At 46.3% G+C, this 20,668-nt stretch overlaps 1 protein-coding gene and 1 long non-coding RNA gene across 8 annotated transcripts in view; one reads left to right on the top strand and one right to left on the bottom strand.

Moving 5' to 3' along the window:
* Positions 1 to 20,668, top strand: part of TNR (tenascin R) — a 284,069-nt gene that overhangs the window by 212,546 nt on the left and 50,855 nt on the right. For all 7 annotated transcript variants that reach the window (XM_074960992.1, XM_074960990.1, XM_074960991.1 and 4 more), the window contains 3 exons: positions 3,964 to 4,531; positions 11,455 to 11,931; positions 19,566 to 19,829. In XM_074960992.1, coding sequence (XP_074817093.1) covers positions 4,033 to 4,531; positions 11,455 to 11,931; positions 19,566 to 19,829 — 1,240 coding nt within the window. In that variant the 5' untranslated portion in view covers positions 3,964 to 4,032. The remainder of the gene's footprint in view (positions 1 to 3,963; positions 4,532 to 11,454; positions 11,932 to 19,565; positions 19,830 to 20,668) is intronic.
* Positions 1 to 20,668, bottom strand: part of LOC141992205 (uncharacterized) — a 68,208-nt gene that overhangs the window by 31,529 nt on the left and 16,011 nt on the right. The gene's annotated exons all lie outside the window — the stretch shown is intronic.

Here is a 20,668-nt window from a genome sequence, read left to right as displayed (position 1 = left end):
TAACATCACAAAACAGAACTGGCTTGAGCTCTCACCCAGAAATCTGGCAAACTAAACACCACCTGGGGGTGCTTCTCAGAGGCAATACTTCCTCACTCGCAAACAAAAGAAAACGTTTATTCCAAGGGAGCGGGAATTCAGCATTAATTTGGGAAACCACCTCAACAATGATTCAAAAGTACGTAAACCATAAGGAAACACCCACCCCACCATATCTTGGCCAGCAGTCCTTTGGCTCGGTTTCCCACCTTGTGGTTTGAAAGTCCAGTGGACAGGTGTCCCTTTAACATGCCACTCCCCTTTCCCTCCTCTGCACCCCATTGGCAGCTGGTTGTCCGAAGTCAGCAAGGTCCCAGAACTCAGGGGTGCATTCACCTCCCACCCCTGAATGGGGGCCAAGCAGGGTCTTCGCTGCTGCTGCTACTGCTCACCCCTGCCGCCGCTTACTGCTGTCACTGTGCGCTGCTGTGCCTGCTGCATCCTCCATGTTGTCTTTCTCTGCTACACTGTTCCCAACAAGGTCTAAGGTTCAGTCCCCTAGTGCTACTCATCAGTGATTTCAGCTCTAGTGAACAAGGCCTCTAAATTGAGTCTGATCGGCTTTACCTTTAAACACAGGAGGGGGAGGAGGAAATGGTATCCATGCCACTTTAAACAGAGCCCACACCACCAAGGAGGAACACCTTTCCCCCACCCCCTCTGACTTGGCATCACTATCTCCTGCTTAGCAAGTAGGCTACAGCGAGGGTAACCCCCCTCAATTAGGGCATGGTAAGTACAGTTCTGCTGCCCTTTAGTCGTACCGTAAGCTAACAACAACCCATTAACCCTGCATTCAAGACGAAAGTGAATTTTAACCCAAAACAGCCAAAATTGATCAGGTTGATCACTCTGCCCGTCACCAAGGCAGAGTAGGTGGGTCTATGCAAAGTCTTTTGCCCTATGAGGTCTTTCCCCCCCAGTTCATCAGTCAATGTCAGGGTAGAGCTCATTCAGACCCTGGTTGACATAAGTAATTAATTAGGGTTAACTCAACAGGCCATTTCCTGCCCTTGGATATATATTCACACTTGCCATGAAATCTATCTTCTTTTGTTTCCTTCCTTTTTTTTGTGTGTGATGTTGCACTGACATTTTTAATCGTTTGTTTTATACTGTATATTTTATGATGCTTTACAGAGTATTTATTACTGTACCTCAATTACGTGCCAAGTGCTTGTTATTCCCTAATGGTGGCGGGGAAGCAGGAAGGAGCAGACTGGAGAGACGTTGGGTAATATTTTCAAAAGGGCCTGCAGGATTTCAGCATCTAGGTTTCGGCATCTAGCCATTGACGTTCAATGAGAGCAAGACACCTAAGTCACTTTGCAATATTTGAAAACATCATCTTTTATATTAAGAATTATTAGGCCACAATCCTGAAAAGTGCTGAGCTCCAGTTGATCACCCATATTTCCATTGACTTCAGTCTATATTCGTAGTAATTACTACAGGAAACGATGCTAAAATTCAATAATACTTTGCATTTCTGTTGAACCCTTTAATAAAGAACCATGAGCATTTTACCAGTGTTAATTAATTCAAGCCTTACAAGCCCACAGGAAGGTTAGATGAATAACTAGAGCCAGTCAACAATTTTTCAATAAAACGTTTTTTCAATTGCAAATGCCAATTGATTGAAACCCAAACTTGTCACGGGACAGGATCTGTTTTGAAGTTTTTCAACTAAAAAATATTTCTGGGAAAAAAGTTTTTAAATTGTCAAAATCTTTTGTCGCAACATTTTCTAAATGAAAAATTCCAGTTTTCCAGTTCAAAATGACTTTTCATTTTGAAGTGTAAGCTAATTATAGTAAAAATAAATAAATAAATAAAAATAGTCCAAATCAAAATGAAGCATTTAGAAATTACTGAAATGAAATGTTGTGATTGATGTGAACTGAAATTTTGGTTTGGATTTGGTTCATAAAAACCGTTCAAGATTTCTGCTTTTGGTCCCATTTTGAGACAGGAAATTTTTTCAATATCTCAAATTATCATGGGACAGGGGGAAAGTTTCCCACCAAGCTGTAATGAAAAACACTATGATTACAGCTGCCCAGAACAAAAGAGGGGGAGGGGCACAAAAATAAGATAAACTATTTCGAGCTAGCCTTTATTATCATCCCTCTTTTACAGGTGGGTAAACTGAGGCACAAGGAGGTCAAAGTGAATTGCCCCCCATGTACACACACAGTGAGATAGTGACAGAACTGAATATAAACTGCAGCAATTCTGTCTCTCAGCCCCTGCTGTTACTGCTAAACTCTCCTTCTTCCAAACAACTGCACTCTAATTATACGACACAAACCATAAACTAATGATCCAATGAAAACAAAATGCAAGGCAAACAGATTGGCAGCTGGTAACCAATGTGCAATCAAATTGTCCTTTCTGATGCACCAGGAGCAATTAGAGTCCTTGGGCTCACAGTTGCAGTCCTGCTAGTCTGCTGGTTTCATCCTCTCTGCTATGTAAAGCAGCAATTCTTTAAAGCAGAACAGATGGAGTTAACCATTGGTCAACACACAATAGTTCCAGCAAGAGTTCTAGAGGCAAATTCATCCCTGGGCAACTCCACTGAAGTCAGTGATTTTATACCAGGGATAAGTGTGGCCCTTAGAGTTGGGATTACCACCTGCAGACCACAAATCAATAAGAAAATGAAAAGTTGTCTTGTTCCAAATAAAGACACTTTACCACATAATACAGGGCACAGGTAGGGGATGAAATGACTTCAACAGGAGATATTGGTCTGTCCAGAACATAAATGTAAACAAACTTAATACTGTACAGTCTAATTTAACAGTGTTACTACAGCCACTGAATTAAACCTGGCAATCTAGTGCTCAGTTTCTGAGGCATGAAATGCCATTTGAGATACCATACTGATATGAGAACATGTGTAATCACCACCCATGCTTTTAAGCCTTTTTTCCCCTCCCGTATTGTATTTGTTAGTGCATCCGGAATAGGTTCCCATCTGGGAATTTATGCCCCAAATATATTAGCGAGTAGATGATGTGCTTCTACCAAATGAACCATTTCAGTACAAAAAAAAAAAATCAACCAAGTAAGATGCAAAATTTTCATGTCCCTGTGTAAAGATTTTGAGTGAAATCCTGTCCCCATTGAATTTAATGGCACTGACTTCAGTGGGCCCAGATTCCACCCTGGGGGTGTATGACAGCTCACAAAAGTGAGGTACTGATCGCCTGGCTAAATGAGACCGAGTATAAACCAGACAGCATCACTCTGGCAGCTGGTTACCAACTGGCCTCCCAGTATGCCTCCGCCAGGAACGGCCATCGCCCTTCTATTCCAGTCTATGGACTTTCACATGAGCAAAGACTTCCAGTATTGGCAAACTGCACCAGACGTTGGCCCAGCCCTTCAAGGTCCTGAGCGCCACCTCAGTAGTGCTAAGCACCTTGCAGGATCCAGCTGTTGGGGCCAGAGCCAGTGCTCACTGAAAGACCCCCATTGACCTCAATGGGCATTAGATCAGGCCCTTGGTGATGAGACAGACGAATGTGAGGACTGGATTCTTGTTGAGCCGGCCAAATGCATGACAGGACAAATTCTGCTCTGGTTTACACCCCAAGCAGCCAAAATTTGGTCCTTCAGTTGTGACGTAAGGCCTCCAGCTACAAAAGGCTAGCGCATTATCAGACTGCACCATCTCGACAGCTGATGACTCACATTTAACCTTTCCTTAAAAAACACAGCTATTTCCTTGCCAGCAATGGGTGAGATCCCAAGTGATTTGCACCCTTTGCAATCACGCTGAGGCCAATGGGATGTCACTGGGTTACATCTATGCAGAATCTAGCCCCTTACGCTGCACTGCAAAAGACTCCTCCTGTGGTCTGAGCACAGCAGTCCCGTTTAAAGGCTAATATCATTCATGTTCTTCTCGTTCAGGGTCTCCAGGTTCTCAGACAGCTCTGTTGGCCAAGGCTGGCTTAGAAGTTGCTTTCTCTGCTCAAGAAAATGGGGGCTGACAGTGAAAACTTAGTCCTGAGGAACATGCTTATCGGTCTCAACTTGCTCCTGCTGGGATCAGTCCTCAAGCCCTTTGAGTGCCGGCTAGAGGTGACAACAGAGCGGATGAGGAGGCAGGTAGTGGACAAGGAAGGCAACTTTGCCAACTACAGCCCGCCTATCAAGGAGCAATCCATGGTCTTCAACCATGTATACAACATTAACGTCCCCCTGGACAGCTTCTGCTCGTCAGCGCTTGAGGCATCATCTGACCAGGAGGTGAGTTCAGAAGACGACAGGATGACGGAATATACGGAGCAGACCTCAGACAGCGAGAGCCAGGTCACCTTCACCCACAGGATAAACCTCCCCAAGCAGGCTTGCAAGTGCTTCACCTCTGTCCAGGTCATGCAGGAGCTTCAAAGCAGAATTGAGATGCTGGAGAGGGAGGTGTCCATGCTACGGGACCAATGCAACTCCAATTGCTGCCAAGAAAATGCAGCTACAGGTAGTAACTGATGCTGTTAGATCTTGCTGGGGACTAAAGTCTCAAGAGAGGAAGGCGCATGAGTTAGAGTGGGTGAAATTTTGAGTATTAATGGAGGAAATTTTGCATTTGCTAATGGTGCCACGACAGTGCATATACTCAGCACTGTCAATATTACTCATCAACCTAAACAAAGAGGGCCAGATTCACTAGCTAGAACCTAGGCTACAGGTTCTGGGAGGTAGAAAGTCCATCAGGAGTTGGATACAAAAGCACAAGTCTCCACACTGCTGGGAATCCCAAAGCCAGCCAGCATAGCCAAGAAAAAGGGGGGGACTGACTGGGGAGAGGCAGGGTCAGGGCATTCAGGAAATATGCTGATTCGGGGTATCTCCCAGGCCTCCTCAACTGCCATGGTTCCTAGGGAGCCCTCAATGGAATTTAAAGCTCCCTGCCCTGGTAAAACTCCTAAGTGTGTGCGGTGACAGTTCTTCATCCCCTAAAAAAGAGATTCAGTCTCCAGGTTCATTGATTCTTGAGCATCCCAACCTGCAACATGGATTTGTCAATGTTTATACATGGGGGAAATATCTTCTTCTAGACCGACAGTGAAATTCAGTCGCTGGCCCAAGTGCAGCTTGGTAAAGTGGGTACAATTCCCATGGAAGTCTCGGGGTCAAATTCAGATATAAATGGTGCTGGATGTAAGTTACATATTGTGTATAAGTTGGTCAGAAGATAGGTGCAAGTGGCAAAGTGCATCAATTTGGAACTCAGCAGATAATGCAAAGTGAGTGTAACCTGCCTGGCAGAGGCAAAAGGTGGAGGAAGAGCAGATAACCCTAGGGCAGTGGAGGGCAACCTGTGGCCTGCAGGCCACACGTGGCACATCAGGATAATCCGCTGGCAGGCCGCCAGACAGTTTGTTTACATTTGCACATCCACCCGCAGCTCCCAGTGGCCACCGTTCGCCGTTCCCGCCAATGGGAGCTGCAGGAAGCAGCAGGCCACAGGGACGTGCTGGCCGCCACTTCCCACAGCTCCCATTGGCCAGGAACGGCAAACCGCGGCCACTGGGAGCTGTGGGTGGCCATGCAAATGTAAACAAACTGTCTGGCGGCCTGCCAGCGGATTACCCTGACAGGCTGTGTGCGGCCTGTGGGCCGCAGGTTGCCCACCACTGCTGTAGGGTGTAAGGGGATGCAACTGCTATTGGCTTCAGTGGAATGCCTGCTGATTTACCCGCATGTAACAGAATGGAACTGGGCCCACTTACCAAGAGCTGATTTTGGTCTCCACAAGAAATTGAACTGATGTAGGTTACACTCACACCTATTTTGGACACTCATGCTGACTGCTGGATTGGTGCAAGTTACCAGACACTACTTTGTCACTTGAGCCGATTTGCTGACCAGTTTAGACCCTACATGCGACTTACCCAGCCATGTACATCACCACTGAATCTGGCCCTCACTCTGTGGTTATTAAGTGTTGAGCTTTCTCCAAGCTCTTCAGTATATTCAGCAGTGACCCAGAGGAAACACTGTCTGCTCAGGTGAGAAGAGAGCTGAACTTCATTGCTCTTTGCATCTTGGTCTTCCCCCGACTGCTCCACCAATGGCCCAATACCCTGACCGAGACCTACACCCTTCTACCAATGTACCTCTCCCTACTGACCTAGAAAGACTTTCCTCTTCTGGGAAGAGATGGGAGTCCAGTCCCTTCACTCACTCCATCCCAAGTGTCCCCAGGCTCCTTCAATAAACTGTGGCTGACCTAGAGAAATTAGCTTCTGTTGGCATAAGAGGAAAAATTAAGGCCTAGATTTGACTTTTAGGCACTGGAGTGGTGTCTAAGTTTCAGCAGCCCTGGAGTAGCCCCAGAAGGCATTGTGACCCCAACACACACCCCAAGTCACAATTCCTTCCCTCCTTCCTCCTTGTTCATGGCAAGGGAAGTGGCTTTTTGCTACTAGCCTCTACCGACAGTGAGGTACAACACCCCCTGCCCTGGCTCTGCTCAGCAAGTGGGAAGATAGGGTCAAGGCCCTGCTCCTTCCTCACCACTCCATGCCTACCCGTGCCAGCTTGCTCCCTTCCTAGAACAATACATCCCAGATCCAAGGTTGGGAAGTGGTGGGGGAGTGGGATGCTTAATCCCCGATATGGGCATGCAATCCAAGTCACAATCTAGCCTTAACTCTCTACACTGAATCACCGGGGCCTTTTCCCATGTATCACCAGCAAGTTGTGAGCATTCTAAAGAGCTACAGGTAAACAGGAACTGAACTGAACAGCAAGATTAATCCACAGAGATTCCCGCCAAGAGCAACCATTTTATGATATCATTGCAGCTCAAGTCCTTTCACTGGTAACGTAGTCACAACCACAGCTAAAGCCAGGTTAAAAAACAACTGCATGATACTAGCAAGGTGACGAGGCAGCAAGTCCGTCTTTTATACCCCCTGCTCCTTAGCAATCATTAGGCCAGTTCTGTAACTTTTCATGGGATCGGTAGAAGAGAAAATCGACTGGTTTCCGAAGTAGTCCCTTCACACAATACAGCAGCGCAGGAGTCAGCAATAAATGAGTTCTCTGCCCTCTCCCTAGAAGGACTTAGTGGCTATGAAATTCACAGTTAAAAAAATATCAGGAGATAACTTTAGCTGCCATGAAAGACAAACAAATGTTTTCCTAATGCAGGCACAAACCTAGCATCCGAGTATTCCATCTGAATCAAAATGCGCAAGCTTTATGAAGCTTTCTGTAACCCTTCCATAAGGGTTACTGTTTCAAAAGACACAGTTCAGTTCATCATCTCTACAAGGCAGTTCTTCAAAACCAAGGAAATAGCGGCTTGCTGTAAGGAAATGGGTTACAAAGGGGGGGCGTTGAGACAATGAATTTCAACCGAGTGAGGAACCAGAGATGTTTTCTCAAAGAGTTTCTGCCGGACTCCTTAACAGCATGCATCCGGGTCTCTGAATGGTGAAGCGTAGAAAATGAACGCTCCAATGGGGCGTATGAGAACTCCTCAAGGGGAGGAAATGTCAACGTACAGAAGGTATCCACAGCCCTATCCCAGGTGCAGAAAACTACCGTCCAGTGTAGGGCGAAGACAGGAATTGGCTACAATCAAAAAACCCCAAACTTTGCTCCCCCATGTCTTCTCCTTTTTTTAACTTGTTATTTTGTAATTGGCATAATACATAATTACATTGGGCCTAACCCTGCTCTTAGTCACACAGCAATGTAAATCAGGAGTAACGACACTGAAGCCAACAAAGTTATATTAATAGATAATAGGAGAATCAGGCTCATGATCTGTGTGTGTGAGGGGGGATTATATGCACACATCATCATCATACAGAGAGAACACAGCAACACACAGAGAAATGTGTATGGGTCAGATCGGCAGCTGGTGTAAATCTGCCCCAGTTCAAAGCAAGTGATTCCAAATTATACCAGCTGAAGGTCTGGCACCAAACACGTATCCAAACATACATATTAATAACTGCATTAGGTAAAAATAAAATGTAAACTATTCCACCATTAAACTGATGTGCTGAATAATCACTGTTAAAATCAAGTAATAAAATTCAAGAGATAAAACATGAAAGGAGTTAGTTGTAAAAACAGTTGTAGGTCTATTTGGGTTATTTATAATGTATGCAAATGAAGTTACAAAATATTTATCACTCTATGGAATCTCCAGTCCAATCTCAGCTACACCAGGGAGATCTGGAGTAACTTCTTTAAATTCAGTGGAGTTACTCTGATTAACACCAGTGTAAATCAGATAAGAATTGGTCATCCCCCCCACCCCACCAGTGCCAGACATTTCCATAAATGATCCTCCACTTTCTGGCAACTGTTCAAGCATCCTCTCTCATCTACTGACAACTTAACAAGAGTCTGAACACCCGAACACCACCCCAATGTGTGCATAGCCTAAATGGTCCCATCACACTTTATAACCAACCACTTTTATGTTTGTTGGTCAGCAATATATATGATAGGTGGAGGCGATAGCACCACCTATAATTAAGATTGCCTAACATTTTCCATTATAAGACTCTGTTTTCACTTGCTTATAATTTTGCCAAACTTCAACCATTCAGGTTGACATTTTCCACACCAGGTGTCTGTATCAGGCTGAATATTTTGGAAAAGTTTCAGTCAAATGGTTCAACCATTTCCAAGAATGAGTTTCGGAGAAAATACATTGTTTTGCCCATGGTAAAATAATTCTTACCACCATCTCACGGAGAAGCTGTAGTGCCTTCATGCACATGAAATTTGGTAACAGGACTGCCCTGGTGTCAGGGATGTGCCTTTTGCTGTCCCTGTGAAAATGTGCCCAGATTTAGCCAAACAATAAGCCTCCAAAAAATCTCATTTTGCATGTACTAAGCAGAAACTTGTTTGGCAGCTAAACTCTCCAAAAATTCTGTCTGCACTGAGCATGCTCCATCCCTGCACAGCTCCTACATGCCAACCAGACTGCATATGGGCCATCCCTGCAAAACAGCGAAGCGTGCTCTGTCCCGGGCCTGCAGGGGCTGCACAGGACTTTTCCTGCAATTGTACCTCCACCAAGGGGCTCAGCTGTGGTGCCAGGCACAGGAACTGAGAGCAGGGAGACTGTCTCTCCTGGCTCCCCATTGCTGGCACTTAGGTGACCAGATGTTCTGATTTTATAGGGAAAGTCTCAATATTCGGGGCTTTGTCTTATATAGGCACATATTCCCCCAACCCAGCAGCCCAATGGGGTGGACAGGCAGCAGGATAGAGGGTGTTGCAGGAGCCAGGGAGTGGGAAGGAGAGGGGCAGGAGCCAGGGGCGGAACAGACAGGAGCAGAGGGAGGGGAAGAGGATATGGGGTATTTAGGTGCAGCGGGGAGAGGGCAGGAGCCAGGGGATGGGAGGTGAAAAGGAGCAGAGGGGACAGGAACTGATGGTGTGGGGGTGTTGGACTAGAGTAGAGGGGTAGAGGGAGGAGCTGGAGTTATATAGGGGCAGGTACTTTGGGGGGTTACGTAGCAGCAGAGGGGCTGGGGATAAGAGCCAAGCGTTGAGGAGGGGGAGTTGGGTAGAAACAGAGGGTCAGAATGGTCTGTAATCTAGGGCAACCCCTCCAGATCAAACCCAGGTGTCTTGAGTCTACATTCTTCTGCTGACAGCAAACAGCTGTCAAGACCCCTGGCTAAGAGTCTTATCCCCCTCTGGTGGCTGGCTCTCACAGAAGATAATAGCCTACTACCATCATCGGGCACTCCATTAGCTCATGTGGTAGAGGTCTGTGCTGTGGATCCAAAGGTCGGAACTCTGCTGATGACCCACATTGGAGGTGAATATGGTTCCATATTATAGAATTTCTGGAGGGTTTTTTTCAGTTTGGTTTTATTATTAACGAATTAAGAAATTACATCTAAAAAAATACTTCAGAAGGTCTTTACAATTGCAAAATCAAGCGTGCAAAAATTAGACAATGCCAGAATTAAGATTGCCCATGCAACCTAAATTCAGCCCCCTGGTGCATATGCATTATGATACAGTCTTTAATGACATGAACACATACTATGTTTTCCACAGAACCTGTCCAGTGTGAGGATGTTGAATTCAGGGAACAACCATTCAATTTAAGAAGGGTGAAGTGAGATGGAAGAAAGCTGAATCTTCCAATAAGTGTGTGTGCGCACACACACGCGCGCACACACACACACACACACAGAGGGAGAGAGAGAGTGCAAAACATTTGAACATAAATGATTCGGATTTTGAAGCCCAATAAAATGTTTCTACGGTCAGGTTTTCCCAATCCCAGGGGCCAGTAGGAGATGGTAATCATGTGATATGCTGCAGAGCTACGTAGTAATTGCATGTTGCAGAGCTGTGTAACAACTGCAGTTAGCACTCACCTTTGATCACTCCACCTGCCTTCTGCTCACTATTCCATCCCCCCTGGAGGCTACTTCTAATGCTCTCCAGCCCCCTGAGAATTTCAAACAAATACCCTTTTGTTTTAAATCAGCCTGACAGAGATATCCTTCCTCTCTTCCCCTTTACCCAAGGCCCAGGATGGACTAGAGATTCAGTTCTCAGCCAGTAACAGGTTTTCTGTACATAAAAATGCCACAAACTTAGGGCCCAATCTTGCACCAAGTTCAGTGCTAACAGACCCATGCACCAGTGCAGACTAGGGCCTTAAAGTCCAACATTTTGCAGCCCTGCAGGTCTAGTAGCTGCACATGATTCAGAGAGGCCATAAAAACCACTAGAAATAGCTTTTTTGTATCTCACAATGTCATCCACAGTAGCAATGCTTGTCCAGGCCTGCATAACTTGTGCCAAATCAAAACCCTTTGAATGCAAACCTGGACTGAGATCGGAATTTTGCAAATAATATATAATAATCCTAAGTGAATATGGTGTTAAGTGCATCTTGTCATAGCTCCAAATGGACCTTTTAAGCATGTCATTAAAAACAATTTCACAGCTTGGGGGCAATTCAGCATGATTGGCACTAGCCCACGGCTGGAATAGCGGAGGAGCACTACAGGTCAAGACCAAAGTGTCCTGGCAGATAGAGACAACGCATAACTGTTGATAGTGGGCGGGAGGCACGACAAAGGTTCGGGCTGAATGCCACAGGGTTCATGGCAGGTCATCTAAACCCTGGCAGAAATAGGGGGGCACATGACCCTGCGTGCCTTCCCCCATGCGTTGCCTCTGCAAGTGGCAGAGTTATGCAGGAGAATAATGCACAGTGTAATCAGACTCTTACTCCTGTGAGCATTAATGTCCCCCAGCAAATGCCCATATGAAACTACAGCACTATTGGAAGGATATCATCATACTGTGGCTGCAGCCATTGTGGGGATTCCTCTGTCCCCACCATAGAGCCCCTAATGATAGCTGACTTGTTGATTTTGATCATTCCAGGGCAGCTAGATTACATCCCCCACTGCAGTGGGCACGGTAACTTTAGCCTGGAGTCCTGTGGCTGCATCTGCAATGAAGGGTGGGCTGGAAAAAACTGCTCAGAGCCCTACTGCCCCATGGGCTGTTCCAGCCGGGGAATCTGCGTAGAAGGCCAGTGCATCTGCGACAACGACTACAGTGGGGACGATTGCTCAGAGCTCCGCTGCCTGACAGACTGTAGCTCCCGAGGCCTCTGCGTGGACGGGGAGTGCATCTGTGAAGAAGGTTATGCAGGGGAAGACTGCAGCGAGCTGAGGTGCCCCGATGACTGCTTGGGAAAGGGGAGATGCACCAATGGCACCTGCATCTGTCAGGAGGGCTACGTGGGGGAAGACTGTGGTCAGTTGAGATGCCTGAATGCCTGCAGCGGACGTGGGTTCTGCCAGAAGGGGATGTGCGCTTGTGAGGAAGGTTACAAGGGACAAGACTGCTCAGCAGGTAGGAGTGGCCTCTTTACCGGGCACAGAGCTGGTGCAAGGGTAGGCCCTGCTCTCAGCCTGCTTGTGAAGTGGGTGGATCAGGGGCATGTCAGGATGGGTTGGCTTGGCAGGAAGGCAACACACTACTGCTGTTCTCTGCTCCCTGGGGCCCATGGGGAGCCATGGGATGCAAAGCACAAGTTAGAGCAGCCCTGATGTTGCTCTGACTTACATCAGGGCCTTTCCCAAGCCTGGCATACGGGCAGAGCTTTAAGCTCCCCTTGCCCAGAACAGGAACACAGTAACTGAGACTCAGGCCCACACATGCCCAGGCATGGGGCCATTTCATGCAGACAAAGCTGTCGGACATTCCGGAGGTGATTTCTGCAGAGTAATTCATTTGGGGAGGAAAAATACCATCGTGCTCTTGTCGCAGTTCCCTAACTCAGCCAGGGTGTCCGTGCTGTGCACTGTGCAAGGGACCTGGGCCCCAGCATTCTGCACTGCCTTCCTGCTCAGGACCCCAGCTGACACCAGCGGAAGGACCATGACAGCTGTTGCAATAGTTCACACGGGGACCCTCTGCCAGCATCACAGGGGAAGATCACTGTGTAACCAACGGCTGTTGCTATGACAACTGTAGTCCACCCAATAAGGCCAAGGTAAAGTGCTGCTCCTTCTTGGGGCTATTACCATCTGTCTGGAAACCACCTGCCCTCGGCCTTTTGTGCAGGAGCATCTGGGTCATTATCTAAAGTGCTTCTCCACTTGTCTCTCCTAACCAGGCTACTTGAGAACGAGGATAAAAGCTACGTTCGGCATTTCACGCCAAGCACCCAGATAGCAGGCCTGGCGCTGCAGGGGATGAGGGGAGTGGGTGGGAAGGGAAGCAGACTCCATCCCAACCAAAGAGATGCCATATTTGTCGTCCGTAAGTTTTCCATCTCCCGGCAGGAAAGCAGCGTGTGGGTGTTGGCTGGGGGCACGTGACGCTCGCAGGTTTATATGCATTCACCTCACTGCAGATCTCTCTTCCACGGCTGCCATCTCCCCAGATCATACAGTTAGGCACCAGAGCTGCCTAGTCCCAGACGACAAGGACGTGCTCACCCCAATGAGTGCCCACTGGGCCTGCAGCTTGGGCACCCCTCTGCCAAGATACAATTTAACCCTTTCGTGCCAGCTAAAATGGTGCATCAGTCACAGAGCAGTGAGGAGAGGGCTGCAGCATTTCTACATAGGTGAACCTCGCCACTCACAGAGCCCTGTCTCCTCAGCACCTCTCCCTAGAGACTCAACCTTTTCACTCTTCCCCAGGACTCTGAGCTGTGCCTGGCCAACACGCAATGCTGCTCCTTTTTTGTATAGGCAGCACAGCTGCAGCTGCTACACAGGCGCTGGCCAGCAACCAACAACTTCTCCAGATTCCCTCTGTCCAGCCCACAACCCTCTCTATTGCTCTGCTGTCTGCCCCACTCCCCTCCACCTTGTTCTTGCTTCTGCACTGCCTGTTTCCTGGACCTGCGTTCCCTACACCTGCCATTATCTGCCCAATTCCTCCTTTCATTTAGCCCCTTAACAGCTGCACTGCTGCTTTTCAAATCAACAGGAAAAATGCTGCATAATGTGACGGAGTTGGGCGGGACTGGGGGAGGTGAAAGAGGGGTGAGAAAGCCATTATTTAAATACTGGTTAACCTCCCAGAGCCCCTCTTCTGCTGCCTCCTGTGGAAATCCCAACAAGGGGTGTTTTGGATGCAGTTTAGGACTATTTTTAGAAGCTTTATGCAGCCCCAAAGAAGGCATGTTTCCCTCTCAGTCACATGTGGCCTCTTTATTTCATTGAATGCAATTGAAAGCAAAAAATAATGAGTGGGGAAGGAGAGCTAATAACTGATGACATCAAAAAAGCTCAGGTGTTTAATGCCTGTTTTGCTAGATACCCAACACAATTAATATTAGCAACAAGAAGGAAGGACTGCAAGCCAAAATAGGGAAAGATCAGGTTCGAGAATATTTAAAGTTAAATGTGTTCAAATCGTCAGAGCCACATAAAATTCATCCTAGGGTGCTTAAAGGATCTAGCTAAAGCAATCTCTGAATCATTAGTGATTATCTTTGAGAACTCCTGGAGGACAGGTGAGATCCCAGATGACTGGAGAAGGGCAAACATAGTGCCTGTCTTTAGAAAGGGAAACAAAGAGGACCCCAGCAATTATAACCCAGTCAGCCTAACCTTAATATCTGGAAAGATACTGGAACAAATTATTAAACAATTTCTAAGCACCTAGAGAATAACAGGATTACAAGCAGTAGCCAGCATGAATTTCACAAAAACAAATCATGCCAAACCAATCTAAATTCCTTCTTTGACAGGGATACTGGCATAATGTATGGGGGAAGCAGTAGTCATGATATATCTGGATTTTGGCACAGTTCCACTTAACATTCTCATAAACAAACTAGGAAAATACGGTCTAGACGAAATTATTATAAGGTGGGTGTGCAACTGATTGAAAGACCATATTCAAACAGTAGTTATCAATGGTTAGTTGTCAAACTGGGAGGACGTATCCAGTGGTGAGTTGGAGCTGGTTCACACCAGCTGCACGAACCGGTTGTTAAATTTTGAAGCCGGTTTAGAACCCGTTGTTAAAGAATACAAGGAACCAGACAGTGTGCTGTGAGGCAACAAGAAAGCTTTTGAATGCTGTAACAAGAAAACACTTAAGCACATGGTTAACTTTAGGCAATTTTTACTCACCTGACGGCGCTCTGGGTTTTTGGCGGCACTTCAGCAGTGGGGCCTTCAGTCGCTCCGGGTCTTCAGCGGCACTTCGGCGGCGGGTCCTTCAGTGCCACCGAAGACCCAGAGCGACTGAAGGAACCGGTTCTTCAGCTTTTGGCAGCTCATCACTGGACATATCTAATGGAGTGCCACAAGGGTCAGTCCTGGGTCTGACAGTATTGAATATTTTCATTAATGACTTGAATAATGGAGTGGAGAGCATGCTTATGAAATTTGCAAATGACACCAAGCCAGGAGAGGTTGCAAGCACTTTGGAAGACAAGATTAGAATTCAAAATGACCTTGACCTATTGGCAAATTGGTCTGAATTTAACAAGATGAAATTCAGTAAAGACAAGTGCAAAGTCCTTCACCGAGGAAGGAAAAATCAAATACACAGCTATTAAATGGGGAATAACTGGGTAGGTGGGAGTACTGTTGAAAAGGATCTGGAGGTTATAGTGGATCACAAATTGAATATGACCCAACATTGTGACACAACTGCAAAAAAGGCTAATATCAATAACAGGGAGGTTGTTTGTAAGACACGGGCGGTAATTGTCTGGCTCTACTCAGCACTGGTGAGGCCTCAGATGGAGTACTGCGTCCAGTTCTGGGTGCCCACTTTAGGAAGGATGTGGACAAACTGGAGAGAGTCCAGAAGAGAGCAACAAAAATGATAAAAAGTTTAGAAAACCTGACCTGTGAGGAAAGGTTAAAAAAACTGGCCATGTTTAGTCTTGAGAAAAGAAGACTGAGACAGGACCTGATAACAGTCTTCAAATATGTTATGGGCTGCTATAAAGAGGACTGTGAGCAGTTGTTCTCCACATCCACTGAAGGTCGGAGAAGAAATAATTGACTTAATCTGCAGCAAGGGATATTCAGATTAGATATTAGGAAAAATGTTCTAACTATATGGGTTGTTAAACTCTGGAATAAGTTACCAAAGAAGGTTGTAGAATTGCCATCACTGGAGGTTTTTAAGAAGAGGTGGCACAAATACCTGTCAGGGATGGTCTAGGTAGACTTGGTCCTACCTCAGCAAAGGGGGCTGGACTTGGTAACCTCTTGAGGTTCCTTCCAGACTTTCATTTCTATGATTCTATGAAAAGCAACACTTCTTGGTTCTCAGTCACCTGTGAGCGAGTGACATGACCCCCTGAGGTCCCTTCCAACCCTGATATTCTATGATTCTATTACATTAAAAGTGGTTGAATGACAAGCAAATGAGCTGTCTCAAAGGCAAACCCAGCACAAGGTCAGGAATTCCTTCATCCTGGTAGGGACTGTCTGTGTTTGTACAGGGCCTATCACAGTGGGTCCTGCTCCATGAGGAGGGCTCCAGGTGCTACTGCAACACTACTAATGATAATAATGAGAGATGACCCCAAAGCAAATCCCTGCATGTGAGTACCTCCAAACTGAGGACATTCAGCTTTGGAGCAGGATCTATGGCTGGCTGCACCTCTGCAATAGGTCAAAACAAAGCCTGGAGTCCAAACACCCCCAAACTCGGGGGAATAGTCACATCCAGATCTGAATTTCAGAGTCCAGGGCCATCATGGTTTGACTGCTCATCCCATCACTAGCATTACACACCCTGATGTGGCACTCAGACATCAGTCCTCACCCTGCCAAGGTGGGTTTTAAGACTTAGCAGAAGCAGGACAACACCATCAGCTGATTGCCTCAACTTTAATTCCATGTATCACGATAGCTCGGTGCTGTGCAAACACAGAACAAGACGACTGTGCCTGCCCTAAAGAGTTCCCAATAAGTATAAAATAAGAGCTAACAGGTGGATACAGAGAGATGAGAAGTAAAAAGAAATGATGAGACAATATCGGTCAAAATGATGGGCAGTGGACTAAGAGCACCAGTAGCCTAACTCTTGTCAAGTTTTTTTGTGGGCCTCAGGTCGAAGGAGTTTTAAGGAGGGATTTGAAGGAAGATAATGAGGTACCTTTGTGGATGTTTTTAGGTAGCTCCTCCAAGCATGAGGGGCAGCATGGGAGAAACCACAAGGGCGCTTGTTTGAAAATTTAACCAGTGGGTGATTGAGGCTGGGCAGCACTACGGGGCACTGAGTTAGGAATACTCCCTAGTGACGATATAGTTAAAAAGCGTTTATTTGAAAATACATATACTGGAAATTGCATTAATTCCTCCCCCTCATATTCTGTGCTATTAACACTGGATTGGAATAACTGTTGTTCTCAAAGTGTGAGTCATTCCCAAGTTTGCCCCATGATAACATACCGTTTAACACCCTCCCCCACACACACACAGAGTCCCATTGACTTTTGTTTACTGAACAACATTCCTGTTGTGCAGGACTATTATTGATTATTTGCAGGACTGAGGGGACCCCACCAAGATTGGGTTCCTGTTGTACACACATTGGACAACCACATACAGCCCCTTCCCTGAAGAGATTGAATTGGCAAGGCAGACAAAGTGTCAGGGCCAGCACGTAGGCGGCCATGCCTAGTGTTTAGTATAGGGCAGGGGGCCAGGTCACCCTGCCAGCCGGGGTTCAGAACCAGGAGGTCAGGAGCCAAGATCAGGAACCAAGAGTCAGATACCAGGAATCAGGCCAATTCAGGAAACAAGGAAGTCATGGTCAAGAGACAAGAGCAGATAGCACTGGATGAGCAGTCCAAAGCAGAGTGGAACCCAGCTGTACAGATGACTTCCTGTTCCTCCTTCTGGCTTAAGTATGGGGAATGGGCCAATCAGAAGCTCTTGTGTTCCATCGATCAGGGTAGAGCCTTCTGTTACGGGTGTGGGCCCTTTGGGAGGTTACCTGATGTGCTGGGATGCCACTGAATCAGCCTATTCTGCCAGCCTGAGTCCCCTTTACCTGGCCTTGCTGGGTGAGGCTCACAAGCCTCTTCCAGCCAACCGCACAGGCAGGGCCACACCCAGCTGCACAGAGAGACAGAGATCCGCTCTGGAAAGATTCAGCCTTAGGAGCTTTCCCCAACACTCTGGTGCCCACTCCTTTTAAGGGGTACAAACCCAGAGGTTTTATGAAATTCACCCCCTCCCTCAATGTGGAGGGAGATATGCACAACTTCTTTCCCCCTTCTCCCCCCAGTTAAAAATTACATAAACTGGGTTATATCATAAACAAATTTATTAACTACAAAAGGTGAATTTTAGGTGAACATAAGAGAGAAGAGACAGAACAACGCAGATTACTGACCAAATAAAGCAAAATACACAAGCTAAGCTCAATATAATTATGAAACAGGTTACAAAATGTAAATTCTCACCCTAAATGTTATTTTAGGCAGGTTGCAAAGTTTCTGTGGTTCAGAGTTCCAGTTATATTCCTTTTCAGACTGGATCCCTGTCTCAGTCTGGACTCTCCCTGCCTTCCCTTCAGGTGGCTTTAGCAGTCTTTCTTCTTGGGCAGACAGGTCATGGAAAGGAGGAGTCCCATTTGCCTTCCTCCCCACCTTTAAATAGGATTTACATAAGGTTGAAAACCTTTGTTTCCCAAACTTGACCCTCCCTGTCCCTTGCAGTGGAAAGTTACAAGAAGTCCCAGGTAATGTTTAGTATTAGGTGACACCTGACTCTGTAGTGTTAGGCAAAAAGATTCTTTTCCCCAAGAATCAGGCAAGCACAGACAATACTGAAGGAGGTTTATTCACGGTACTGGGAAGACTGACAAGCAGCTTCAAAAATATGGTGCCATAGTGGCCAGTTATATACACTCTCTTATCAATTCATTTGCATTTATCTGTACATACAGAGACAGACATTGTCACAAATCAAGAGAGAACCCTAAACAAAGATAAAAATAGGAACAGTACATACATATAGAGGTCATCCTATTGCATCAAGCATCTATGGCTACCTTGTGGGGAAAGGAGGCGGAGGGCAGGGAGGGATGAGTGCTTTCAGACATCCGGTGGCTTGTGAAGGGAAGGTTAGCATTGTCCTAAGAGCTGAGTGACTGGGCGGGCATTGACCATATAAGCTGAGCTAAGTTATCAGGGGTATCGACAGAAACTTTGTCCTTGCTTCTCAGCAGTTTCTGTCTTTTCTGCTGGCTGAATTTTAACTCCTTCCTGACAGTAGTATCACATGAGTCAGTGGCAGTATGGAGGGTCCACAGGAAGGCCAAGCCTTTTCACAGTCCATTGTCCTCGCTGATGGGCCATCAGCCCCGTCTGGCTTTTCCATTGTTGTACCTGAGGTGTTAGCAGTGGGCATCGCTCAGAGTAGCATAGTTGAAATATAGATATATAGTCAATATTCCTAACTCAGATACAGAAATGATACAGGTATACAAATTGGATAATCGCATTCAGTAAATTATAACCTTTCCAATGATATCTTACAAGACCTATCCTGCATAAAGCACATCTCAGTTATGTCATATTCATATCATAAGCATATTTTCATAAAAAATATGGAGTGAAACATCACTCCTTCTATCTGAGCTGGGCTTCAAGAAGTCTCAGTTCGCACTGATGCCAGTAAACCACTGGGTGGAGGATTGGAGCGTGATGACCTCCAGGAACCCTGCAGACCCAGGTTTGAGAGCCACAGGTCATGACAGAAAGGAATGGAAGGAAAGAGGCACAGAGAGGTGAAGTAGAACTGGAATTAGAATGGGGCCTCCAGGCTCCCAGCCTAATACCCTGTCCACACCACAGATAAATATTGACTAGCCCCCTACAAGGAATGGATGAAAAGGTTCGGGAGAGACCATGTCACACCTCATACCAATTCTAAATGTGATCCTAGTCCCTAGCCCAAGAAGAACATCATGCCTGAAGTAGCGAGGTGGAGGATGGATAAGCCATGCACTCTCTGACACTCCCTGTCTATCACCTCTCCCTTTAGTTGCCCCACCCGAGGATCTGCGAGTGGCTGGGATCAGTGACAGGTCCATTGACCTGGAATGGGATGGGCCAATGGCAGTGACAGAGTATGTGATCTCCTACCAGCCAGTGGTGCCGGGGGGCCTTCAGCTCCAGCAACGGGTGCCTGGAGAATGGAGTGCTGTCACCATCAAGGAGCTGGAGCCGAGCCAAACATATAACATCACCATCTACGCTGTCATCAGCGACATCCTTAGCGTCCCCGTCACTACCAAGGTGACTACCCGTAAGTATTGCTTTTCCACCATACAATTTTATCCCCATTGGCCAGAAGTAATAGAAAGAAGAGCAGTCTCATATATACCTGTGGACCCTGATAGACAGCTTTCCCAGTCTAATACAGTTTCTGGTACATGGTTGCCATCATTTAAAATTGTGTGTTTAAGGCTGGTTGAAATTTTTCCATCAAAACTGTATTTCAACAGAAAAGTGGGTTTTTGACAAAACTAATTTTTTTCACAAAAAAGTATCCACTTTCCACAGAAAATTTACAATTTTGTCAAAAACTTGAACACCTGAAAACCAAAAAGCAAAACAAAAATATTTCTATTAGGAAATACTGTCACACCTCCTGCCCCCCGTTCTCCTCTAGGACTGGATTCCCTTGCCACATTGCATATCTCATGCTGTTCCATGGTTGGCGACTCCCAGGATGCACATGGGTTGTGGCTCAGTAAGATGGGAGGATTGTGGTGCATCATGGGAGATGTAGTCCAACTGAGAAACTTGGCCCATAGAGGAGAATGGAGACACAACATGCTTGAAATACAATTCCCATTTGGCACCACCATAGCATTTCCAAATCAAATTTTCCATTTTAAAACTGAAAGTTTACAGCTAAAAATGTTCAGCTTTCAATTTTTTTGCTAAAAAGTTAAAATTTTCCTTGGGGGGAAGGGACATTTTCCAGCCAGCTCTGCTGTTTGTAAAATAATGCTTTGGTGGCACCAGAACATCTCTGAAATAAAGCTAACCCCATACAGAACTCTTCCTGAATTAAAGCTGGCTGTTATTGACATAATGCTCTTGTGGAATGAATGCCAGTGATGCCTTTGCTAATACAGA

Source organism: Natator depressus, chromosome 8 (assembly GCF_965152275.1).
Source record: "Natator depressus isolate rNatDep1 chromosome 8, rNatDep2.hap1, whole genome shotgun sequence".
Classification (NCBI taxonomy): domain Eukaryota; kingdom Metazoa; phylum Chordata; order Testudines; family Cheloniidae; genus Natator; species Natator depressus.
Note: the sequence above shows the minus strand (reverse complement) of the source record. Positions and strands in the feature narration are given on the sequence as shown.